Below are 27,032 nucleotides of genomic sequence, written 5' to 3' on the forward strand. Positions count from 1 at the left end.
AGACGTGACTGCTTTCTTCGTATTTTTGGTACTTTTTGGGTCTTCTACAAGGATTTTTTTTTAAAGTTTTTATTTATTTGAGATAGAGCGAGGGAGAGAAAGCGAGAACCAGCAGCGGGGAGGGGCAGAGGGAGAGGGAGAAGCAGACTCCCCGCGGAGCAGGGAGCGCCCCCCGCCCCCCGCCCACCATGTAGGGCTCCATCCCAGGACCCTCAGACCATGACCTGAGCTGACGGTGGACGCTTAACCAACTGAACCTCCCCCCACGCCCCAGGGGGGCACTCCTGCAATGACATTTTACATTTATAATTTCAAATTATATTTATAATTTAAAAGCATAAGTGCCCAGTATATGCATATATACAATTTGAAGACCAGACTCACACTGCTTTTTAGAAGATGTAAATTGTTGTTCTGCCCCAGGGTACCATTAGCAGAGGCTTTGAAGCGCCCTGGGTCATCACTAACTATTAAGGCTTATTAGAGGTCTGCAGGGCACATGGCTCCTACCTGACTCACATCAGGTGAGGGAATGAAATGCGAAGCAGGTTTAATAAGAATCCACCTCATCATTCTCTCCTCAGCCAAATCGTCAAAAACATTGGGGATATTGGGGTTTTTGTTTTTCCTTTTTTTGGTTTTAATTCCCTGTTTTCTTTTTTTTTGTGTGTGTGTGTGTGTGTGTGTTTTTTAAGATTTTATTTATTTATTTGACAGAGAGAAATCACAAGTAGATGGAGAGGCAGGCAGAGAGAGAGAGAGAGAAGCAGGCTCCCTGCTGAGCAGAGAGCCCGATGCGGGACTCGATCCCAGGACCCTGAGATCATGACCCGAGCTGAAGGCAGCGGCTTAACCCACTGAGCCACCCAGGCGCCCCTCCCTGTTTTCTTAATTAAGCCCGACAAAGCAGATTTGGGGCCTGCCCTTTGCGCAAGAGGCACCCACTACGTTTCTTTTCTATCACTTGGTGAAAGAGGGTTTGCTGAGTTAGAGCAGGAGGTCTTGGAAAACCACCTGCTGCCACCTGTGGGCCTCCTCCAGCTGCCCAGGAGGTGGCCCGGCTCCCCCTTCTCCCCTTCAGGGTCCTCTGCCTCCCCTGCCTTCCCGCTCCCCCTCCCCACCTGACTCTCACCTTATCTACAGGGCATCAGAGAAAGAGAAAGGGATGAAAGTTAAACCCGGAAAAAAAAAATGTTAGCAGCCCGGTTGTGGAATTAAAGTGCCTCTTTTAAATAAGTCAGGCAGAGAAAGACAAGTATCATATGATTTCACTCATATGTGGAATTTAAGAAACAAAACAGATGAACATAGAGGAAGGGAAGGAAAAATAAAGTAATAAAAACAGAGAGGAGGGCAAACCTTAAGAGACTCTCAACTCTAGGGAACTCACTGAGGGCTGCTGGAGGGGAAGGGGCGGGTTGGTGGGGTGATGGGGTAGCTGGGAGGCGGGTATTAGGGAGGGCACTCAGTGGAGCGAGCCCTGGGTGTTCTATGCAACTAGTGAATCACTAAATTCTGCCTCTGCAAATAGTAATATACTATATGCTAACTAACTTGAATTTAAATGAAATTTTAAAAAAAAAGAAATAAGAAAGAACATCCTTTGAGATCTAAAAAATAATAAAGTGCCTCTTTTATCTCACTGTAATTCAGAAATACTTGAATTTTTGGGACGCCTGGGTGGCTCAGTCATTAAGCCTCTGCCTTCGGCTCAGGTTGTGATCTCAGGGTCCTGGGATCGAGTTCCACATCGGGCTCTCTGCTCAGCAGGGAGCCTGCTTCCCCCTCTCTCTCTGCCTGCCTCTCTGCCTACTTGTGATCTCTGTCTGTCAAATAAATAAATAAAATCTTAAAAAAAAAAGAGAAATACGTGACTTTTCAATAATGACAGAACATTCGGTACATTCGGCACATGGGGACCATCAATGAGCAGGGCACAGAAGCAGCTCCAGCAGTAAACATCACGGCATGTGGGAAAGCCACCTGCCCCCACTCTCATACATCGGGCAGTGGTGGACCCCTTTGCTTCTCTTCTCCAGTTGCGAACTGAATGTGATCTCTTCCTCGGACACACGATCAAACCGTACAGGGGAGTAATAAGAAGGGATTTTCACTGACCTCTCCGACATCTGGCTGTAGGAGACAGGTCAAGTGGGCCTCCACCTAGGAGCTCATGAATGTCCCTCAATAAAAGCCCTTACATGCTTCCTGGCAGTGTGACTGCTGCAACTACAACGATGCAGTGAGGTGTGGGGGGAAGCTGATGAGTTATCTCTACAGCAGCTCTGGGACTTTCAGCATTTTGAAATGTCGGGTGAGGGTCGGTCCTGCCTTCACTTTTAGGGGAGACAAGCTAAGGCCCGGAGGGGTGATAAGTTGGGACCACCATCCTCCAGGTGGGCAGGGCCAGTGCCCGGATGCCCCGGCCAGGCCTTCTTCTACACACTGCCCCGAGGTACCCCGAAAAGAGTCTGGGGCCAGGGAGAGGCAAGTGCAGAACACGTGGAACAGGAGGAGAGAAGAAACAAATCACAAGAAAAGGCTTAGGAAACTGAGAGCTGTTTTGCTCACTGATGCCACATCTGACAGGATAAGGATGTGCCATTCCGTGGGGTGAATCCTCTAGTGGCTTGTGGGTAGGAGGGTCGGCATGGATGTGGCTTTGGGGGAGGGGCCTGTGCCAGGGCCAAGGGGGTGAGCATGATGGAGAGACCGGACTTACAGACTTATGAACCCTTCTCTGGCTAAGAACAGGCCGGATGGGGCCATCAGGGGTGAGGAGGGGGCTCCGGGAAGAAAATCCAAAACGGACACCAGAATGAACCAGGAAAAGGAAGGCGGGGAGGGGCTGTCGACCACAAGTTTTTGGAAGAGCCGAGCTGCCAGGTGATTGCTTTGGTGAGTCCCCAGGGAGAAAGCACAGCAAGGTCCGGAGGAACTGGCCAGTGTGCTCTCGAGCTTCTGGGGGGTGCGAACCATGTTTGTGTTTCCTCACTACGCCATCCCTGTCACAGCCCAAGCACACTTTCCCCTCCAGAAAGTCACTTACAAAACTGAATTTTTTTCCTGCTACACCATTTTCCAAGCTTATTACTAAGATTAATGAGATTCACCTCTGGTTCCCACACCAGTTAGAACCTAGATGGCTGGAGACCGTCCTGTGTCGGGGTGGTGAGTGAAAACCCAGGCAGTCTGGAGAGACAGCGTGTATGCAACACACACCAACCTTCTACCCAAGTGCCTTCTTTCTACACCGAAGGGCAGCGGTGCTTTCCATACGGGCACAGCAAGACTGCAAGCGAGTGTGTGTGTTTGGGAGTGGGAGTATGTGTGTGTGAGAGTGTGTGAGTGAGTGTGTGTGTGAGTGTGTGTTTTTCAAGCAGAGAGAGGAAGCCATACAGGCTTACCTGCATTCACAGGTACACTGAGGACGATTCCAACAGACATCAGAGTGGGATACGTAACAGCGATTCCAAAATTTAATACAATATTGAATGCTGAAATAAAGAACAGAAGAAGGGTATTATTCGTGCCTGGCCTTGGACTTGCCGCCCTCCCTGGTCTGCACCCCCCGGCCCCCAGCTTTTCTGGTGAGGTTGGAGTCATGGGACTTACTACTGCCCTTTGCTCTGACTCAGGCAGCCTGGGTGGGGATCAGGGACAAATATCCCAATGAAGCAGCGTTCCTCCTCCCCTCCTGAGCTCTGAAGGAGAGCAAAGAAATTTGGAAAAGGTCGTCCGTGAAAGACGCTGGAAGAGAGGACTGGGATCGTTGACTCAAACCACTAACTTGGCTTTTCTCCGTTGCCGGCGGTGACTCTGGGATGAAGACGGCCAGGTGCCTTGGGTTATGCATTCTGAGATGGGGACTGGGTGAGACCCATCCCTGGCTACTTTCCTGCCTAGGACCAGCCTCCTACCAAGTAATCGTGGTGATGATATTCATCGTAATGATAACTGAGAAAATGCACTGGGCTCTGACTCCCCTCAGACCTTCACCCGCCAGCTCCCTCCCGGGCCTGTAAGGACTGTTCTGCTGTCGGGAGGTCACACGCAGCACTGTCCGGAGTGGCGGTGCCCCTGGCTACTACTGCCAAGCCTGCGGTTCTGGAGTTAGAACCCAGTGGACACAAGGGTCTTGAAGAGCACTGGGGACTTAACGATAGAATGCTGCTCTTCTTCAGGGCACGGTTTCCAGATGGCCCTGGAGCTGCCCGGGGTCCGCTAGTCCGTGTCGCTTGGGCCGGGGTCAGTCAGCACTTACTCAACAAGAGGACTGAAAATCCACAAAGGTTCCCCCATGGAATGTCATGGAACGAGCTCCAGTATTCCACTTTGGTGAAGTAGAGGATGACGGGGATACAGGTGATGAAGAGGATGTTAAACACGCCCAAAATGGACAAAAATAAGGCGGCTTCTCCGAACTTAGCACTGCCCAGGAGGAGCTTGAACAGAACCTGCCAGAAAAAGCAGAGGAGGGTGGGTGACGGCTCGCCCCCACCGCCATCATGCCACCGGGGCAGGGGGTGCGCCGAGGAGGCTGGGCCGGGGGTGCAGGGTCGCAGCGCGGGGTACGGGCAAATGCGGCCTCACTCGGCCCTCAGGGAGAGGGTGGTGGGGTCAGTGCTAGGTGTGTGGCACAAGCGCCCGGATCTCGGCAGTGCCCCGGGGGACAGCGACACATCTCTGGCCTCATGGAGGGCATCTCCGGGAGTCACGGCTCTGACACGAGGCTCCCTTTGTGTTGCAGTCAGGACAGCACGTCCCAGCTTCAGGGCATCCGAAGACGGGGACGCCGCAGAACGTAGAGCTGCCACGAGGATGCATTCCTCTGGGGACCTCGGTTTTGAATGACATAGCCAGACCCCCCAGGGCAAAGGGCTTTGGCTGCGAAGACATTTTCCATAAATCGAAGGTAGAGAGATTGTAACGCTCACAGCTCATCTCTGTTCCACCCCACCCCCTCCCGTTCCAGAAACAGCGTGGGGTTTAGCAGCGTGCGCCCCCCTTTGACTTCTTGCACCCGTTCTTGTCTGTATGTATTTCAGGTGTGTGAGGCCCAGGAGAGGGACAGACGTGCCTGGAGTGGCCGGGAAGCTGGGACGACAGGGGCAGCCACCCCCGTGTTCCGGGGACCCAGCCACAACCAGGGAACGGATTTGGGTCCAGCTCGAGTCTCTGCACTGTTGTGTCTCCCACTTCGCCTGCCTCTTCCTTTTTCAGCCACTTCACCAATCTTTTCAGGTATTTCTGGGCATTTGCACACGAAGCATGAAAAGAGGAATAAATTGCTTTCAGCCTTCCACCCACTGGCCTCTCTGGATAAAGATCAGGCCGTGGGGGAGATGGGAAAGGAGAGTCGAAATCAGAATTATCTGTGTTCATCGCAGATTGCATTTCTGTGTGCCCTGCTTCCCATTAGCATGCAGCGGAGTGAGGCCAGCAGAATGTGGCCAGGTCCCATCTTCTGCATTTGAATAGTGGCTTTGAAGCCTCACAGTGGTGTGGGGCTATTGTGTCTTCCTGGGGAGATGGGTCCCAGAGCGGGTAGACAGCGTGTGTGCCTCTGGCTGTGGGCAGTGAGGGCGGGGAGCTGATGAGGACGGGAAGGAACAGTCATTTCTCATTCTCAAACCACAGAACGTGTTACACACAGAGCTGGAAAAAAACAAAGTGTCTTTTCTAACTCTCTCCCGTACTTAATTTTCCTATCTTACTGCCTGGATCCACGAAGGGCTGTGGGTCTCCAAGCTAAACCCTCATTCCTCATTGCATCCTCCAGGTCAGGGTCCCAACTTGGAGGCCCGAGAAAATCTGGAGTCTTCCCTCTGGAGGTGAAGGGATGAGAGAGGAAGCGAGAAGGGAGGAGGGAGAGCAGCAGCCAGAGCCGTGACGGGGGAGGGGAGGTGTGTGGGGGGTCAAACACAGCTTCATCCAGCCCTGCAGTTGGGACATGCTTTCTAGGGCTTCCCCACATTTTGTCAAAAATGTGTTATAGTACCCGTATCACAGGAGTTGGGTTTCTATTTATTCAGCCTACAGGCAATGCTTAAAAGGCATGCAGATTCACGCTGAGTCCCGGTGGCTGCCCAAACCGTGCCATGAAAGATTTCAGTGACGAGGCTGCTCCAAGTATTTGTATCATTTCTCCAAACACCGAGCCAGCCCCCTGGGGGCCCCAGTCCTTGCCAACCAAAGAAGTCATGAAAATTCGTCGCTGCCCATCCACTGTTCAGTTTGTTTTATGCCCAGTGCTGCAAAGAGATGGCCCTTGATGGAAAGGTCTAGAGAGCCAGAGCCAAAGCCGAGAGTGGGTGTGTCTCATCCCTGCGAGTCTGTCCACACACTGAGAACAGCTGCTTGGCTTAAGGCACAGATGCCATCAAAGATGCCCCATGGGAGCCGGGCCAGCTGGCTGAGACCCACTGCTCTGAGGGCTCACTCCCCGTGCGTACCTTGTACAGGGCAGACATGGACGCAGAGCCCACCACCAGCGCTATGCCGATGACAGAGTGGCTGTGGAAGCCGTCGGCGTAGGTCATCATCACGATCCCAGCAATGGCGAGGATGGCGGCCACGATCTGCACAGAAAGGAGGAAACAGCGGTGAGAGGGTGGGGGACCGTGGGACGGGCCACCGAGGTGGAAACGCTCAGAAGAGTCTCATGCGAGGGAAGAGAGTGGGGTCTCCTTTCCAGTTCTCTGGAAAACAAATGGGATTTCTGTTCTTGCTTAGGAAAGCTTCGTGCGATGGAACCCCTGGAACAGCTGGCGGCAAGGAGCCCTGCTGTGGCCTGGTGTCACCTGGTGGCCCGTCCCTGTGGTGCTGGGAGACCACAGAGAAGGCGGTCATGATGCCAACAGCAGGGGCCCTGGCCCTGACGAAGTTTGGTAGACCACCCTGGGAATGACCCCAGTTCCTGGCGATCCTTCTGAGAGCACGTGACATCTTGCCTCTTAGACACGTCCTATTTTAACAGAGAGGGGACCGGACGTGGGGCCCACTTAGCACGCCACGCCGGCAGTAGGGTCTTCCGAAAGAAAGAGTGTCGTGTGCCAAAGGGCCACGGGGTCCTACCCCTGGGGGCGCTGGGCCTTTCCTGAGCTGCGACGGGGCGCTCCCCCCACAAACCCCTCCATCCTGGGACTTTCCCCACCCAGACTTCCCACGTTGAATGGACGCCCCAGGGAGATGTACCCGTTTCTGCTGCTGCGCAAAGTGAGGTTGTCGATTACACAGGAGACTGACTACTTGGGACAAATTTTGGAAAAGGAGAAATGCATCCGCCCCGACAGTAAGTACAGGTTCTAACTTGGGGTGGTCACGGAGCTACGTAAACGTCGCTGGTGCGGAATGGGGCTGGGAGTGCTGGGGGCAGAACAGAGACGTTGCCTCGACCGGATTCACTGGCAGCGCTGTCCCTCTTAACGGCTCACTCAAAATTGACCCCGGCTACCGGTAACAACCTCAAGTAGCCCCCGTTTATGAGGTGGTCACGGGAAAAGGGTTTTCTGTGTGATCGTATCATCCATTTCATTTTGTAAACATGAAAGCTTTGGCTCAGAGAGGTCACGGCAACGTGCCCAAAGTCACAGAGCTGGTGTGTGGCTGAGCGGGGATGTAAACTTTCAGGGCTGATTGCAAAATCCGTGTTGACCTACAGAAACAGGAAAAGCAGGATTCACAGAGTAGTTGGTTAACAGCCAACTCTGAGGTTTGAACTGAGGTTTCCTTTCTGGCTTCAGCGTGATGTTCTCAGGTTAGCGAAAGGAAACCTGGCAGAGTCTCACGCACTGTGAGTTCTAGAATATTCCTTGTGCGGTATCTTCCGGTGATGCGAACTCTGCTCATGCAACAGCAACACCGAGGCTCTGGAGAGGCTGCCAGGGAACTGACTGCCTACGTGTCCTTCCCGATTCGTAGCTCACTGTCAGCCCTCATTCTGCATCACACACTGACTCTGTTTCTTATGCAAATGCTATCCGCACTGAGTACAACCGCTCACCCAGAGAAGGAAACAGAGATCAGGAAGACAAGCGACTTTTTCTTTCCTCCGGGAGAAGAAAGGGGCACATGACAAGGCAGGTGGGGAAAGAGGTAGGCTTCTGGCCCAGGGGACACAGCTAATGCAAAGATGCTGCTTGGAACGCGTTGACCTCGCTAGGCACCCGAGGTCCACAGGGAGAGAAATAACTAGAAAAAAGAGGAAGGAAAGAAGAGAGCTGAATTTCAGATGATTTGGTGCATTTCCAGAGGTGCCTGAGTTTTTCCAAACTTGGGGCTTTAGTTTCAAGGATGTGAAGGAGCCCAGGGGTTGATTTTCTCCTGAGGACTTACAAGGCTGACTCCAGTCTCTTCCTTTGCTGTCTCTACTGATTCAGTAATAAAGGGCTGCGAGGCCCCTCCTCCCCCAGCCCCTACCCAGGGCTGTGCTGTGCCGAAGAGCTGAGCGTAGGGGCTGGTGGGGACCAGGTAGAGCCCTCCAGGCCATACTTGAGGAGTCCAGGCCCCCAGAGGCATCAGGGGACGGTGGTCCCCCAGCTCCCACTTCTAGCTCTCCTCTTAGGAGTCCCTGTCCCAGGTCACAGGACCGGCCTGCTCTATATTGTGGGGCACCCTGTCTCCTGCAGTCAGTAGCCATGCTGGGACGCCCCCGGCCCTGAGCCTGGGGCCCACCCAATGTGCTGGAGCCAAGCTCACTCTTCATGCCCCAGACAGCAGAGCAGAGCCGAAACACCCTATGGGTTTGGGGGGCAGAGTCTAGATAGACGTTCTTTAAGCGTGACATTCCCTTCAAGATTCCCGTTCTGTCCTTAGAAACGACTTAAATGTACACTTTACATTTATACCATAACATACCCAGGCTTCTTGGTTTGCACTCGGGAATGTTGGCTGCCTTGCCTATTTGCTGCACTATGATGTACTTTCCAGGAAGGCCGGGGGTGGGGGGCTGTCCTATGGTTTCACATGCCCCCCATCTTCTAGATCAGGGTGTCCCTGGGGGAGAATGTTGAGTTGGAGGAGAAAATAAAGGAAAGTAGACAACTGAACTTGTCCCCGCCTCTCTTTTTTCCCACCTTCCACCACCCTCCACATATCCCGTGGACCTGTCCAAAAACAGGGACTCGGGGCTTCAGACTCATGGGTAACAGTGGCCCTAGCCCTGGAAAGGGTGAGCACCACCATCTTTACTTCAGCTGAGGGGGCCGGGGGTGGTGGGGGAGTTAGCTGGAGGGGGAGGAAACGTAGGCACAGGAGACACCGAGGTCAGTGTGCTGCCCATCACCCTCTTGCTGGTATAGCCTCACTTTCCCTGGTGACCCCACGGTAGCCTGCCAGGCCCCTGGGGCTCTTCCCTGCCTCCCCCATGGTCCTCTGCTCCCTCTCCAATGTCAGGCTGAGGGGCAGGAGTCAAACTCCTTGAGCATCAAGGAGGAATGAGGTGGGAGCAGCACAGAGTCTGACCACCTCTCAGACAAGCTCTCCGCTCTGGTCAGACTGGGACGGGCTGTGCATCCTCTGCCACACCGAGCCCTGTGTGCTGTGCTGTGGATGTGTACATCCTGGGGCAATTCTGAGCCACAGAAAGGACAAATTGGAAATATATGCCCTCTCCCAGCTCCTGGCTGCTCTTACCCACTCAGACTATTAAATTTCAGTGGGGATCGTCGAGTGGACCCTTCTGATTTCAGGGCATGGTAAGCGGCCAGTGGTGAGCCCTCCAGGGCTCCCCCAGGCTCTGTGGGTGCTCTGGGTCCTCCCCAGGTGGCAAGGGACAGCCTCCCAGATGCAGGGCAGTTGGGATCAGACACAAGAGCTACCTTTCAGGGACAGACCCTCGTGAGATGCTGAGGGCGCTTGTCATTACCAAAATCATCACCTAGAACCCGAGATGGGAACTGGTCTTGGAAAAGGCACAGGACCCCCAGGAATGGGCTACGGGGGTTTGAGGGCCCACCAGAATGATCTCTCAGATCTCTCTCGCTCCTGTGCCAGTCCCTCCTGGTTGGAGGGCCCTGACTATGGTGGGTGGTCGCCATTAGCTCCTCGGCCCGCAGAGAATCCCATCTTCCGTGTCCCCTGAGCTGGGTGTGGGGGGTGGAAAGGTCTCACCACAAATGCCCTCTCTCTCTCCAGCTGCTGACCACAGCTGGGTGGGCTTCGGCTTCATGCACCCCGAGTTCTACTTGCTCTCATTCTATTGCTGATTTTTCTACATAAAACTGCCTCCTTCGACGTTCATCTGCTCTGACACGGTCACCCCAAAACACTGGGCTAATCCAACAAAGCCCTCCAACCGAGAAAGAACGACAGAAATAACACCGAGAAAGAGAACCGTTACTGGATTTTACGTCGGGCACACACCATCTTATTTGATTCTCACTGCTGTTCTCTGAAACGAGCGCTTGTCTATCTTAAAATGAAGTAAGAGGCTCAGAGACGTTCAGTGACTTGCTCAAGGCCCAACAGCTTATAAGAGTGGAATCAAGATCCAGAGTCCAGAGTGCTCATCATTACACTATGGAACCCCTACTGGAATCAAGATCCAAACCCTGGTCTCCTGACTCTAGACGAGAGCACCTCCCTGCGGGCTCAGAAAGTCTGAGTCTGGAGAGCCAGGGAACACACAGAAAGCACAGAGTCGAAGGGTGACACAGTGGGGTCCTTTCCACGGTCACCTCGGATGCCCTAAGTGGCCGGGAGGGATGTGGATCTCTCGGGTGTGAGAAGATGTTTGCTGCTGCTTGGTCAGTCCATGGGCCTGGACCAGTTGGATGTTTTGCAGGAACCACAGCCCTTGTGGTGTGAGTCATCGTCTTAATAAACACAGGTGGGCCATGCAGTTGGTTCCCACCAGAACAGCTGTTCCCACCAGCATAATGCTGAGCCTCCTTCAGCTGCTTTTTGTCTCTCAGGCTCGTATGCTTGGCCCTCCGGGAAGGGGAACGAGTCAGTTCCCTTCAATCTTTGGAAATTCTGTGCCAGCTACCCCAACAGTCTGAGAGAAACCTTAAGAGAACCCTCGCACCAGTTAGATACTATCTGGGATCTGAGTTTCCATCTATTCTCAAGGGGAAATTTCCCATCCTACCAGCCACTGAGGGGGTCTTCCAGACTTTTCTAGCTCTCTGAACTCTTAAAGAGGAGAAGAGGGGAATCTGCCATGACGTGGAGCGGGAAACCCTCAGAGGGCAGGTCGCACGCTTCTCAGAGGAGTGATGATCGTTAGAGACCCACAACCACACACAATGCCATCGCCAACACCCGCCTCTTAGACCTTCATGTCAGGACCGGCCTAGCAATGGCTTCAGTGCAGGATTTTGTTCCGTACACAGCGGTCAGCTCAGACCAAACTGGCCAAGTGCCCAGGACGGCTGGACTGGATCACTAGAGGGGAGACATCCCTCTCATCCATGAGCAGTGACAAAGAAAAGATCTGGGTGTGCCATGCTGGTCTCTCTGAGTCTAGGAGGGTTTCAAGTGTTTTCCAACTCCTTCTCTTAACCTCAAAAAAAAAAAAAAAAGTCCTGCTTAGAGACACCTTGAAGTTTCTCTTCCCAATGAACAGGATCAATTCACCTTGAAGTTTCTCTTCCCAATGAACAGGATCCCGTTTGGAATTTGCTTTGGACATCAGAATCTTGCCAAAAAGTTTTATAAATTCCCCTGGGATGCTGCATCCAAATAAAGTCACGAAGGGCCCTGGGACCTCTGAGTCTTCAGAGTCCAGCCAGGCGGGTGGACGGACGGACAGACTACTGCTGGAAGTACCCGCATTTCTTGGGGAGGTGCATTAGATCATTTATTTGCTAAAAGCTTTTCTGGGTGGTTAGCACAGGGAGTGAGTTTTTATTCCAGAATTAACACTAAGTCTCAAAACAAATTTTCCCCCTACTGCAAGCTAAAAATACTCCTCAGCCGTTGACTCATGTCCCCACTGCTGTTTGAGTAACTAGGTGGGTGTGAATCCTCCACCAGGGTGATGTCATTGTTCCCAGGACAATGAGCAAAGGACACAAGTAACAGAGGGCCAGGAATCTGCCCCCTGACAGGTGCCAGCGCAGTTCAAGGGAATGGGGACTGCCCATTGAAAGGGCTCTCAGGTGCCTGGCCGGCCCACCGGGCCTGAAACATGGCCTGCCAGTGCAGGAAGGAGTTAATGATCCATGCCCCGCCCCCCCCTCCGCCCCCCAAACAAGAGATCTAGCTTCAAGGCCAAATCCAAATCCTTTGTCCTTGTGTCCCCGCAAAGGTGGTGGGGGGCAGTAGCAGCCCTTGGCCACCAGAGGGAGACAAGCAGAAGCCACCAGGATTCCGTCAATAAGAACAGTCACCTTGCTCCTTTTACTGGGATGAGTCCCTGTATAGGTCACACAATCATATTTCACACCACTGTCAGACATCTGGCTAGCTGTTTGACTGGATTTTAATGGGACTTGCCAAGTCTCGGTTCTGACAACAAGAGGTACTTTGAGGACACAAGAATTTCAGTCTCCCTTTGCCTAGGGTATGAAGGGAAGGAAACTGTCCGTCCACCATCTGGACTTAGCAAAAGCGTCTCTGGCCCACTTCAGCTCTGTACACACGGTCCAGACAGTGAACCCACCAAGACCGCCCGTCCATGTGGATGTGGAGGGATCCCCCGGCTTTCAGATGCATCCTAAGCAAAGAGGGACAGTGTTAGCAGAGAGCTCCCGGCGGCAGGGCGTGGCTACCCTCGGGAGAGAGGGGGAGAGCACGCAGAGAGGGGAGAACATCGCCATCCCCAGGTGGGGTCCCCGACGGGCACACACTTTAGGGAATGCTTGTTGAAATGCTTGAAATGAAAGGTGCTTTAATGAATGCTTGTCGAGTATGGTTTGCAAGCGAGAAAGTTGGCAAGGCACACTGAGACCCCAGGCTCCTTTTCTGCCGCAAATCGGCAGGACAGTGGTCAGCAGTGTATGCTCAGGATGCAGCACATGGAGCTAAGCAAGCCAATGGGCAGGTTTTGGTTGACATGACCGAGTGAGGGAGGAAGACAGATAATAAGGAACTTACCCTCACTCCCATGAACCTGTCCCTGAGAACGATCCATGAGAGCAAGAACACAAAAGCTTTGTTGCAGCAGAACAACACGGAGACATCCGTAGTGTTTACTTTCTTTATTGCATGTAAGTACAAGTAGTTTGTGAGTGTCCAAAGAACACCAAAGGGTGCTGCCTTGGTAAAAAACACCTTCAAAGTCAAGCCATTGTCTCCAAAAAATCGACAGCATTCCCTAAAACAAGGAAAGAGAGGCAGTGTTATTATATTCGTGGGTTGAGACAGACCATTTTATCCCCCTATACCCATTTTTAAAGCAAATGAGGAAGGGGGAGGGTGGGAGACGTTTATTCTGATTTTTTAAATTCTGTATTTATTCTTTTTTATGAACGTCTATTAAGTAGCTCTTCGACCTTTTGCTTTAGTCCATTGAAGAAAATGTCCCATGATGATCTAACATCATAGATTTTTATTCCTTCTGCTCATGCTATGTTTGGAACCAATGGTTCTAGACAGAAGGCAGTGGAGTGTTGGGATTATCTGATAGGAAGAGGGCCCAGTTTCATGGCGACTCACTGAGGAATTCTGTCACTTGCTTGGTAAGAGAAGGAAGTCACTAGACCTCTATTGTGGGGGAAGGATACTTGACGAGAACTCCCTGAAACATATGTTGTTTAAAAATTTGCCTCCGGTTGGAATTGTCTTTGTGGCCAGGCAGGGGCCGTCCATCCTTGGGAGCATCTAATACATTTTGGCTATCATACCACTAGTGCTAACGATCTCTGCATTTTCTCCGTGAGGCCGTTTTTAGAATCCGTTACTCCACTGCGTGGATGTCCATGTGTCCACGCCCCCTGAGAAACTAGCACAGGTCCAAGAAGAGTTCAGCCTCTGAACAGAGCGTGAGATGAAGAAACAGCTGTAGAAGGAGGGTTTTCAATGTCATTCTCGATTCCAGGGGAAAGGATCATCAATGTATGAAAACCCACTTCCAAAAAACAAAGCCACCCTTCCACACATGGAAGAAGGCAGCAGAGGAGGCCGGCTGGCAAACAGAGTGGAGAGAGCCCTGGGAAGGGCTTGGTCTGGGACCTGGACTGCTGGGGATCCAAGGTCATTGCTCTGCTGCCCTGAGAGCCAGACAAGCCAGATGAGTGAGGTGCGTGCCTCTTATGGCCGCAGACACCCAGGCTCATAGGCAGGGCCCAGCACAGGAAAGATAAAACTAGAATAAGCCAAATACCCCAGCATGGGAGAACAGCTGTGGCCTCTGCCACTTAAGACTGAAATGCAGCCAGAAAAGAGGAAAATTAAAAGCAAGAGTCAAAGGGGATTTGGTGTGATTTTTAATATAATTCAATTTGTTCTTATCACCAATCCAAAATGAAATCCGCCTTTGTTCATTACTCAACTGTAGGATAGCCACAGAAGGAAAAGGAAACTCATTAACTTTCACTGAACTCAGTCCTATGCGGCTTCTAAACCGGCACTGGGGAAAATGTTTGCATCGCTAAATTTACCCGGAAACCAATTCAACTGAATTGTTTCCAGTTTGGCTTTATAGAGACAAAACTCTCATCTGACAGACTGATATTTCTGTTGCTGCCTGATTTTCATACAGTATTTTCTGTTTTCTATGGGGTTTTCTCAAGACTCTGTTCAGAGAACAGTCTTCTCTCTCTTGGGGACAATGACCAGGGGTGACACTTCCTTCACGTTTGGGATTTTCAGTAGCTATAAAGTGGTGCCAGTCCTTCTAGCATGATCACCAGGAAATACAAATCTTCTTTCCTGCCATTAATGTCAATCTATTTTACAATTTTTTTTTAAGTAGGCTCTATATCCAGCATAGAGTCCAATGCGGGGCTTGAACTCACGGCCCTGGGATGGAGACCTAAGCTGAGATCAAGAGTTGGATGCCTAGCCCAGATGCCCCTAATGTCAACCTATTTTAACTCCATTTAGAGGTTAACCTTCTTAAGGGACCACAATGTAAGTAGGATTTCCAAGTTCCCTGGACTATTATAAAAAATGATTCATATTGTGGCAGGGGCCATCCAAAGCCCATTGGATAACCCATGTCCTCTCTGAGAAGCTATGTGTGATTCTTCCAAAGTGTGATGATTGTAGAAGTGTGGGGAAGAGGGATCCATCCTGGAGACGGAAAAGGCAAGATTTTTGGGTCCAGTAGAGCTCTGTTGGCCCTTCGTAGACTCGTGGTGGGGAAGTACAGCTCAGGTGGGGAGATCTGGGTTCTAAGCAGACAAAGATGACTGGCCCCTGAGCCAATGAGTCTCGTGCTGTTTTCAGACCAAAGGCTGTCACTAATCTATGTCAGCTGGGTTGGCCACATGTACCCTTGACTGCAAGAAGACCCAAGAGAGATCATGGGCACAAATTAATTTCTTCCAGATACCTCTTCTTGGTATACAAAGACTAGAGTATAGTAGATCTTGACTGGTTTCTGCAAATGACATGACAGCTGAATGTCCTTCTTTCCTTGGCAGGCTAAGTGCCCAAGGCCGGTAGATTACACTCCAGCATGCCCAAGCCCTTTGGTTCCTACCAACTGAGTCATGTGTTGGCCACGATTTAGATGTTGTTTGTTTCCAATCCTGCTTGAGCTAATTGTTCTTGGTTATTTCGACTGCATAATTTATTAAATATTTCCTAACCCAATGAAATGTGAGTGAGAAAAGAAAGTGTTTTTCCTATGAAATCTAAGTTGAGCATTTCAGAGAAGAGTCAATAAAACAAGTCACTAAAATACTGCTCTTGAATTAGGTATGAATGAAACACTGTGTAAGACAGGAAGAACTGTAAACATCTGTAAGTTCTACACTTCTCTATTATTTGGCAAATACCTATGCTCTTGGTACTCCTCAAAGAACCCTGACTAGGATAGCCTGGTTTGGTGGAATTAAGATGGCCAATCTTTTTTTTTTTTTTTCAAATCAGTAAGCACTTGTTCATAACTTGTTATATTCACAGTTCTAGATAAGGTACTCTGGCTGATAGAGAACAAGCAAACAGTCCCTGCTCTTGAGAAGATTATAGTGTAACTGGGAAGATACAATGGATTTCCTCAACAGAAAGCAATGCAAGTTTAAATATAATTACATATTAGATGGTATGGAATATAATAATGCTATAGAATTCATGTTTAGTGGAGAGATTTGAACTGATTGGAGAAGGCCTCATACAAGATATGGATTTTGAGTCAAACCTTCAAGGATAGGCAGGATTTTAGTAGGGCTGGGGGAGAGAGAATGTCCTTGGAGAGGGAAGAGAAGAAATTGTACCAACAAAACAAGAGTGAATGGAAATAAAGGAAGTAATCTTGGAAATCAAATAAAAGATAAGTTAAAGAAATTAGGTAGAAGAGTTGGGATATAAAGTGAAGATAATCTCCTGAGAGTGAGAGAGAGAGAGAAAGAGAAAATTAGATGGTCAAGCCAGAAGGTCCAATTTTAAACTAAAAGAAACTGCAGAAAGAGAGAATGGGAAAAATAAAGTGGAGGGAATTATAAAAGAGAGAAATCGAGAAAATTCCTTAGAAATGTGGGGTATAACAAATAGCATGGAGGACAAGGGGCATTAGAGAGGAGTAGGGAATTTGGGTGAATTGGAAGGGGAGGTGAACCATGAGAGACTATGGACTCTGAAAAACAGTCTGAGGGGTTTAAAGTGGCGGGGGGTGGGAGTTTGGGGTACCAGGTGGTGGGTATTATAGAGGGCATGGCTTGCATGGAGCACTGGGTGTGGTGAAAAAATAATGAATAATGTTTTTCTGAAAATAAATAAATTGAAAAAAAAAGAAAAAAAAAAAGAAATGTGGGGTATGAATCTTCATAACAAAAGGGCCTACCAGGTACCAGGAAAAATGAATGAAGAAAGAACCAAAACAAGGCACATACTTGGGACATGAGGGGATAAAAATAAAAATAAAACTCTCCCAAGAGAAATAAAATCCAATAGGTCCGAGGGGTAGAAAACTGCGATGGCTTCTGGCATCTCAACAACCAAAATGGAAGCAAAACAACAATGGCCTTGACATTTTTCAAGGGAAAGTTTTTTTGCAAGCCAGAATTCTATAACCAGCTCACCATCAATCAAATGGGGTGGTAGAATAAGATATTTTCAGTTCTGCAGGACTTGAAAACATCGACTCCCGTGCCTCACCAACACAAGGGTGTAAAACAAGGAAGAGGAAGGTATGGCAGCAGAAGATGTGGCTCTAACAGGGCCAAGAGTCAAAGCTAGTGCCAAGAGGAGGCTCCGTGGCAGACCACATAGGTCTCTGGGAGTGGAGTCTCCCGGGAAGTCTTGTGATTACACCAGCACAGGGAGTATACTGATAGGTTTTTGAGAAGGCAGAACATTTAGGGAAAAAATAGCAACCATTAATGGAAATCAGGGTAAATGAGACAAAAGAGGCAAATATTACTGGCAAGGGAAATGACAGGTTGTTCACAAATGGAAACAAGAGTTGGTGAGCAATATTTCCATGCTTATAATAATGAGAACACGGTTAACCAAACGCTGGGATGGCATTGTGTCGGAAGGATCAGAATCAGGGCAAGTGGGCATACGATGGGACAGACATCAGTAGATGTCTACATTTAAGACATACGGAGATAAGACTTTAATTTACATAAACTGGCATAAATACTACAAGAACTGGGAGTGGCTGAGAGTGAGCAGGTATGGATAGGGGTTGCTGTTTTTTAGGATTCTTTGACTGCTATTTTGCTTGTCCAAAGTATGTACATGTATTAAATTGCTAGAAATAAAAAATTATTTAAAAACACGTAAGAGAGAGGTCAAGTCGTTGTGGCAAAAGCTGAAACATGAGTGTTCTGAGATAGTTCTGAGGACTGCCGTTTGGAAACCACAGACAAAGAGCAACCTCACAAGTTACAGATAAAGATGCCAGAGCCCAGACAGATCAAACAATGCCCTCAAGGCCAGAAAGTGCTGGAGCCAGATCTACAGCCTGTGCTCACTCCCCACTGAGCACTCAACGATCCCCCGTCTTTTCTTTTTCTTTTCTTTCTTTCTCTCTCTCTCTCTCTCTTTTTTAATCCCTCCTCTCTTTTGGATCCTTTCTATCACGCTTTAGATAGGTCTAAGCCTCACCAACATTAAATTACCCCCAAAGCGAAAGCAAGCATCTGGTCAGCCCCCTGTCCTCCCTCAACCTCTCTCTCAGAGCCAAGGCTTTTCAGAATGGTGGTCGGCACTCACGCCCGCCATGACGGCCTCTCTCACTCTTCAGCTTGCTAACCCAGTGTCAGCTCCCATCACTCACCCACATCTTTGGGCTGATTACTAATGAGCTCTGTACTGCTAAATCCAATAGGCACCTGCTCGGGTTCATCTTTCTCTTGGAAGTCTCTCGTAATGTTGACTGTTCCTCCTTGAAACTGCCTTCTGGGCTTCTCATTCAGTACACCCCTCTTGGTATCCTCCAACCTCTACACACACTACCAAGTCTTCTTTGAATGACTTCTCTGGTATTTACTAGATTTCTCTTCTACTTCTTCCTCTCTTTATCCTGCAGACAGTCACTGTTCTGCTTTCAAAGCTCAACTGATGAATTTCTAGTTAAGACACCACCTTCCACTCAAAACCATCCTGCATCCTGGACATCCCAAATTCTGCCTTCCCAAATAGATGTGATATCTTCCCCCTCAACCCTCAATCACAACATGGTACCATGACTCGTATTTCTACCCAAGCTATATATTTGGGAATCATTCTTAACTTCTTTTCCCTTTTCGCATCTAATTCATCACCAAGGCCTATAGATTATGTCTCCTAAATATCTCAATCCTGTGGCCATTACCCCAGCCCATGCCTCTTCCTCTCTCACTTGGACCCCTGCTGCTAAAACCTAATTGAGGTTTTCTCTCCACTGTTGTCTCTTCTCCAACCCAGCCCATCCCATTCTCCATGCTACCACTGGGGAGGTCTTCCTCTCCACTCACTTTCCCTAAGGAGAATGGCCAAGCTCCTCACCAGGCTTGCCAGGTCCTTCCTGACCTGGCCTTATCCTTGGCTTTATGCATCACCACTTCTCCATCCTTACTCTGAATTTCCCTCATCTTGAACTCATTTTAGTTCTGTGAGTTCAGTGCTCTTTCTTCAGCTCTGCTCTAGGTCCCAACAGATTCTCTATTTCTTTTTCTGGAAACACTCTCACTTTTTCCCTTTTTGGTTGGCTGGTTTCTTTCCATCCATTGGGAACCAGTTCATATGCCCCCTTCAGTGAAATGCCCCTGATATGTGCTCCCCATGTGACCAAACTCCTTATTATACATACAGTAATGTCTATTATAACTACACTTCACTGTATCTGCTTCCTCTGACGTCTTCACTGAAGCTTAAGCTCCATATGGTCATGACATTTTTGCTTCATCTTATAACCTCATAGCCTAAGACACAATATATGTCAATAACCCTTTTTTCCCCCTTTTTACACCGAATGAATGTGCTTATTCTTTTATGGAGGACTGGTAGTTTTTAAACTACGATGCATAGACCATTAGTCTTAGACATTCCAGGGAGCTTTTAAAAATAAGAATTGCTTGGATTCAACCCTGGATATACTTGATCAAACTGTCTAGTAAGGGGCCGAGAATTCTGTGGAGAATGGTGCAGTTTATAGAAGGGGTACATTCTTGGCAACATTTCATAGTTCAAAATTTATAAATCTTGATTGGTTTTCTCATGGCATACTGTATTTCTGTCTTCCAGCTAATATTAACCCTGCCACCTGGCATTTCTAGTTCCCTTGGACTCCCAGAGTTGATACGGTGATTCTTGTTTAACTTTTAAAATCTTGAGGGAGCCACATTATTTTATGCATAAATGAAACTTTTACACATAAATGAAACATTAGTCATCATTATATTTTGTTATTGTGAATTTGCATTAAAATGTGACTGCACTGTATTTTTAAAAAACTCCAAAGGATTTTCATGTGCACCTAAGTTTGGGTCCAAAAGTTCATGCTGCCTGTGTCTCCCTGATTTCTTTCTTTACAATTTTTTTTAAATTGTGGTAAAATCTACATAACATTTCCTAGCACTATTTGTTGAAAACAGTGTCCTTTCCCCATTGAATAATCTTAGCATCCTTGTTAAAAATTGTTTGACCATGAATGTCAGTGTTTATTTCTGGGTTCTCTATTCAATTCCACTGGCCTCTAAATCTGTCTTTAGGCTAGTATCACGCTTCATGCCCGTTCTGATTACTGTAGCTTTACAATAAGTTTGGAAATCAAGAAATGAGAAACCTCTGGCTTTGTTCTTCTTTTTCAACATTATTTTGGCTATTTGGAGTTCCTTGACATTCTATATGGATTTTGGGATGGATTATTCTATTTCTGGAAAAAATGCTATTGGAATTTTGATAGGGATTGTGTTAAATTTGTAGATCACTTTGGTCACTCCTGATATCTTATCAATATTAAATCTTCCAATCGATGAACACTGAATGTCCTTCCCTTTGTTTTGTGTCTTCTTTAATTTCATTTAGGAACATTGTGTAGTTTCCATATACAAGTCTTTCACTTCCTGAGTTAAGTTTGCTTTTGAGTATTTTATCCTTTTTGATGTAATTGTTTTCTTGTCTTTCTTTTTTAGACATAAATTAAAAATTGAAATATAAAATGTATTTCTTTTAGTGCACAGAGATTAAGGTTGATTAATTTTTATGAAGAAAAATCATACATGTAACACGGTCTCCACTATGATACAGAATAGGCCAGCACTCCAGAAACTTGCCCTATGCCCTCTCTTAGTCATTACGAGCCCCTCTAAATATAATCATTATGGAGAATTCTATTTCAATAGTTTACTTTACCTTTATGAAGATGGAACTATACATTATTTACTTCTTTTAAAAAAAGATTTTATTTATTTATTCGACAGACAGAGAACACAAGTAGGCAGAGAGGCAGGCGGAGGGGCGGGGGGTGGGGGGAGCAGACTCCCTGCTGAGCAGAGAGCCTGATATGGGGCTTGATCCCAGGACCCTGAGATCATGACCTGAGCCCGAAGGCAGAGGTTTTAACCAATGAGCCACCCAGGCACCCCCATTATTTGCTTTTTTATGTCTGGTTTCTTTTACTCAATAAGATACCAGAGTAAAAAATATAAATCTGAGGGAAGATTGGCACATGGTTCTCTCCCTCACCCTCTCAGGTTTCTGCTCAAATGTCAGAGAGGTCTTCCCAGACCCTCCTATAAAACAGTGACATCGCTACCTCAACCACCCCCTCATTTCTTCATCACTTGGACTCACACTCTGTGACATATTTTATATTCACGTTGTTTCAATTGTCTTTGTTCATCCAGCAAAATATGAACATCATGAAGGCAGCAACTTTATTTACTGCTGAATCCCCAGAGCCTACAATAATGCCCAGTGCATCGTAAGTATTCTATAAATACTTGTGGACAAAGTGAATTTCTGTTTCCATACCAGATGGCTAAGTTAGAATTTGCGGGTGTAAGGCCAGAAATAGGCATTTTTACCCATTATCTCGAACGTCTGTACTCCAAATTCTCCTACGCAACTCATATCCAAAAATTAGTTTTAAATGGTAAAAAAAAAAAAAAATCAAATGTAAACCAATGAAACCTACAGATACCCTCCATCTTTAGTTTCAAGTGTGTTTTCCTATTCCTATTGGTATTCTCAGAGAATTAATGCAAAGAAATGTGAAAGGGGTTCTAAGCTCTGTGTATGTGTATTTATGTGTGTGTTACTTTTGTGATGTATGTATGTTTGTCTTGCTTATTGTATTAAAATGTCTAAAATGAAATGAAGAAAAAAAGATAATTTCCTGAAGGAAAAGTTTATAGAAACAGCTGTGGCTTAAATGTGACATAACTAATGCTACTTTGATAGATTATCAAAGATGGGATTCTCTATTTTTATTTTTTATTATTTTTAAACAGGGAGACAGAGAGTGAGAGACAGAGTGAGACAGAGAGAGGTAGGGGAGGGGCCGAGGGAGAGGGAGAGAGAGAATCCTGAGTGGGCTTTCCACCCAGTGTGGAGCCTGATGTGGGGCTTGATCTCATGACCTGAGATCACGACTGGAGCCAAAATCAAGAGTTGGGCACCTAACCTACTGAGCCACCCAGGCGCCCTAAAGATAGGACTCTTCAAATTAGAGTCCAGGTTATTTAATATCTTGTCATTTCCAGAACTTGGTTATTGATCTACCTAATGCTGTTGTGCAAATTGGTGTTTTATTTTCTTGTCATATTAAGAAAAAAAAATCTAGAGTGATTGATTTCTGAAGTAGAGGATTCCTACTACCATTCATGAAGATGGAAATGGAAATATATATCTTCATTGATTATGTCAAATGCAGTCTCTGGAGAATGCAAGCAGGGTGGGGGTTACGATAGAAGGACTATCACTCCTGCAGATGCTAAGGCACTCCAGATAGCTCAACGCCCAGGTGAGAAACCAGACTCTTAAGTTTGCTCATGTGCAAGAACTACACGTGAACTACACTACAAGAAATACAAACCATTAGGATAGCACTTGCTGAAAGAAAACATGAGCAAGATCTCACGTTCTAGAAAAACAATAACAACAAAAACGTGAGGCAAACAGATGGGCTACTTTCATGCTAGCAGGGCGTGGAGTAACCCAAGAAGTTTAGTGCAAACAGTGAAGACGGCTCTGGGAGATGTGGAAAGTCCCTGTGGCACACAGACTCGTACAGAAACTCCTTAATGCTGGTTTCTAAAGAGCCCACTGTGAAAACCACATCAATCTGTCTGGAACAGGCCTGCAGATACCAGGCAGAGATCCACTGAACATGGCATGGTGCCAGGGAGATGTGATTCCATGCCAGGGCAGGAAGATCCTTAGGGAACAAAACCAGTCTTGAGTATTAGACAGAAGACTACTCATTTTCTCCTGGATCTCTCTGTACTGAGCAACTCTGGGCTTCTTTTGTACTTATGATAGGCTCAATCTCTGTACGAGGCTCTTTCTGTGGGCTCATTGAGAATAATTCCATCAGCCAAGGTTTTTAACCCCCACCATCTCTGTCCATGGCTTGTACTGAAATAAGCTTACATTACTCTTAGTATATATTGGTGGTGATACAATGTATTATTCAATTTTAGGGATACACACAAACAGAGTAGGACATAGAAAATCTATAGATTTATGTAGAAAGACAGAAAAAGAGACTGATGGAGTAGTGTAAAAAATAAAAAAAAAATAAATGACTAATTTGCGCTTTCCTTGGGTCACAAATACAAACCCGTATTTATTAAAAATAAAAGTAATGATTGGAAATATTAGCAGAGCAGAATTGGAACAATTTTCCCAGTTATACCTTTTTTCTCCTTCTTTGGCAAGGTCTTGAGGAATACAGTCAGTTGAGGTAAAATGTCATTTCAATATATTTGATATGCAAAAGACAGTTCACTGTGTAGGTTCTGGCTCAGAAGGCATTAGAAGGAAGGCGTGGAAGAATTAAAAGAAGGCAACTATTCGAAGAATAGAAAAACTAGAAAACTGTGATAAGGAAGAAATGAAAAGTTTCTGAAAAATCAAGACAGTAAATCAACCAAGCAGTAGTTGGGATAGGCAGCAGTGGGTGGGGATGTAGAGATACAGGATACATTCCCAAAGTATTACTCAGCAACAGGCTCAGATGATCTCTGGGAACCAAAGGGGAAGGAAACTTGTCTCTTGGAAAAGAACTGCATTTTTACCACAGCCTCCCAAGGAAACTTTGGGAAATGCCAGAATCCCTCGGCACGTGGTAGATGGGATGGGCACACAGCCCTGTGGACAGGCTAGCTTTCCTGTTACAATGGAAGAAGCCCTGCGGCATAGCCTGCCTTCAGCAGATGAACAAAAGACCACCTACTTGATCCATATGTCAACAGAGGCATCAAGGAAAAGCCAAGTGGGTTGGGCAAGCTTGGAAGAACTCAGATGAAATTTGACACCTACTCATTTCGTGACTGGTCTGAAAGGCAATGTGCTTGCTGTTCGTGGCTGATTTACATATTGGATTGATCAAGATTTTAGGAAATAAAAAAGTTTTATTCGTCTGGAATTCCAAAAAGTCACCTCACCCTACAAGCAGTCTAAGTGCAGTCCTTGAGCTGAGCCATGGCCATTCATTCAAAAATGCAAACCACCAGATCAGTACATCCCTAGGAAAACAGGGACTGGGTCTCACTTTCTAGTCCATTACCAGCATTCACTTTCAACAAGATTAATCCAAAACAGGTGCCGAAGCATCTGCACTAGGAATGCATTTAAAGGTGATGTCAAGGGGCGCCTGGGTGGCTCAGTGGGTTAAGCCGCTGCCTTTGGCTCAGGTCATGATCTCAGGGTCCTGGGATCGAGTCCCGCATTGGGCTCTCTGCTCAGCAGGGAGCCTGCTTCCCTCTATCTCTCTCTCTCTGCCTGCCTCTCTGTCTACTTGTGATCTCTCCCTGTCAAATAAATAAATAAAATCTTAAAAAAAAAAAAAGGTGATGTCAGCCATAATTTTGCAATAATCACACAGAAGACAGGAAAGCAAGAGAGTGAAGCCAGGAGGAAGCTCCTGTCCATCTTCCAGAGCTTTGGGGTACTGCTATTTTGTGGAAGGAGAGGAGACAAGGGAGGTTAGGAGTGTCCTAACTCAAAGATATATCTTGTTTCCCTAAGGTAGGACTTTTTGCCTGGTAGTTACTTCTTTTAGCCAAAATGAGGTTTGTGAGAAGCTCATTCATCATTATAAAAAAGAAAAGCATTTCACAAAAAAAGAGCTAATTCGGTTTGCAGCAAGGGTAGCCAAGCCCCCAGAAGGAAGAGCCTCTCATGGAGACATTTACAGACTGAGGCTGGAACCTCATATGAAAACCAGAAAAGGGAGAAGATACGATCATAGGACATAAAAACTGGATTGAAACACTGACCTCACCCCGGGGACTAGAAAAGCCAATGAGCAGCCTAGTCATGTGGGTTATGGTCAAAGCTCAGGTAGATACAGAATCTCATTGTCATGATGGTTTTGTTTGAGTTACCATTCTTAAACTTCTTCCATATGGTAAAACAACAACAACAACAACACACCCAACCTGGATGACAGAAGGGTCCTGAAAATGAATCATCTTCTGCTCCTAACCCCCAATCCCCAGATCTCCTCAGGGTCAACCACCATGACAGTTTTCTGCCTTCTGAGAAGAGCCTATTCAGAGTCAAACATAAGTGGATACTTTTTTTTTAAACCACACAGATATTTATATATAATTCAAATTATACAGTAAAGTAATAAACTTATCCATAGTGTGATTAAGGATGTAAAATAATTTCTTCACCTTTGACGGGCCCTAATTAAAGAATCACGATGAATGGCTGTAGGCATTGGGGGTGGCCTGTGCCCTATGGCCTGTGCCTGCCCTATCGGGTGAAGAGGAAGGAGAAATAAAGGTAAATAATCAAATAGAAGAAATCTTAAGTTCAGGGCCCACAGAAGGCTGCACTTTTATTTCAAGAAATGATGCAGCAGATTCCTCGTCTCTATAACGGGCTTTTGAAAAGGTTAACTATGTGGGACATTTTGATTGTTTTCTTAAAGGAACTTTTAAAAACATAGTGCAAAAGAAAAATATGAAAGGAGAAAAGTACTGTTACTCATGATGAAATCATTTCAACTCAATTGTGATTTTGACACATTCTTCTTTCCCCCATATAGATGTGCCTACCCACATGTGATCATTGTGCACATGCAAGGTCATATCTTGTTTCTTAACTGGCAATGTCTCCTAAGAATGTTCCTTTGGGATCACATGGTTTCCTGCTTACTGAGTTTATTTTTGTGTAGGACTGGGGCTGGCAATCTTCTGACTGCCACCTGCATAGATATTCTGGGGGATATTCTGCATCGAATTAGGGCTGGTGAATATAGTGTGACAGTCTCACTATGCAGCTGGATACTACGTTGCTCCCAATTTTTATTATAATAAAAAAAAGGTGACAAATATCTTCTTGTGCATAATTTTCTATAAATTTTAGAATTTTTCCTGAAGAATAATTGTATTTATAATAGAATATTGGGGGGAATTACAGATGACGCAAATGTTTATAAAAGTCCCCCACCAACTCTCACGATTAGGGCACATCTGTAGTACAAAGAAAACACATGCCATGGAGAGAACGAGGTCCCAGACCCCTATGGGGTGTCTGGATGATCACTTTGCATTTAAGGGGTAGTTCCCCAGACTTCAGTATCTACTACAAGGTTTTACTGAAAAGAGATGGCAGGATAGCCTAGCAGTATAGCATATTTATATGGCCTGGATCAGTTGATATCTTCATCCAGTATCAAGAGGCCGACTGAAAGGTGGTTATGAAAGATATTCACTCCAGCATTAGCAGAAAAGTTGGGCTCTATGAAATTGAATGTGTTTCAACCTTGAGATTCTGAGATTAGAAAATAAAATCTCTCTAACAAGCAAAAGCTAAGAGTGGCTTCCAGCTAGAAGTACTGAACTGTTGGGTAAATGTTTATTTCCTCTCCACCCCCACCCCCCCGCCCATTTATTTAGAGTTTAAGCAGACAGAAGCAGCAGAGGCCAGTTACCAGAGTCATGAATTAGGCTTTTGTTTAGTTTGAAAATGTTAAGATATCTTTTGGGGGCATTTTAAGGAGAATCGTTTTCCTATATAAGCCACTACTGCTCCTAAGTAAGTGAAAGTGTGTTTGCATCTTCCACGAGTATGTTTCAATGTTACAGATCTCCCCTCCGGAGCCGATCCAGGCTTGGCCGAAGTATCATTGTATATTAAAATCAAGTTTTAAAGACTTGCCTGAACAGCCAAAAAGATTAACTTTTACAGCACAACTAGAAACAAAATACTGAATCATTTTATTAAGCTTGATTTCTTACATTACATGTAGGTTTTCTAAGCAACTAGTTTTGTTACCAGTGAGTCCAGAACTTTGTATGCGTGCAGCTATC

The 27,032-nt window shown here is 46.8% G+C and overlaps 1 protein-coding gene across 1 annotated transcript in view; it reads right to left on the reverse strand.

Moving 5' to 3' along the window:
* Positions 1–27,032, reverse strand: part of SLC35F3 (solute carrier family 35 member F3) — a 111,697-nt gene that overhangs the window by 1,804 nt on the left and 82,861 nt on the right. The window contains exons 3-6 of the mRNA XM_044239346.1: positions 13,042–13,261; positions 6,456–6,581; positions 4,265–4,457; positions 3,408–3,497 (exon numbers count right to left, since the gene is read on the reverse strand). Coding sequence (XP_044095281.1) covers positions 3,408–3,497; positions 4,265–4,457; positions 6,456–6,581; positions 13,042–13,261 — 629 coding nt within the window. The remainder of the gene's footprint in view (positions 1–3,407; positions 3,498–4,264; positions 4,458–6,455; positions 6,582–13,041; positions 13,262–27,032) is intronic.

This window comes from Neovison vison, chromosome 2 (genome assembly GCF_020171115.1).
Source record: "Neovison vison isolate M4711 chromosome 2, ASM_NN_V1, whole genome shotgun sequence".
NCBI lineage: Eukaryota > Metazoa > Chordata > Mammalia > Carnivora > Mustelidae > Neogale > Neogale vison.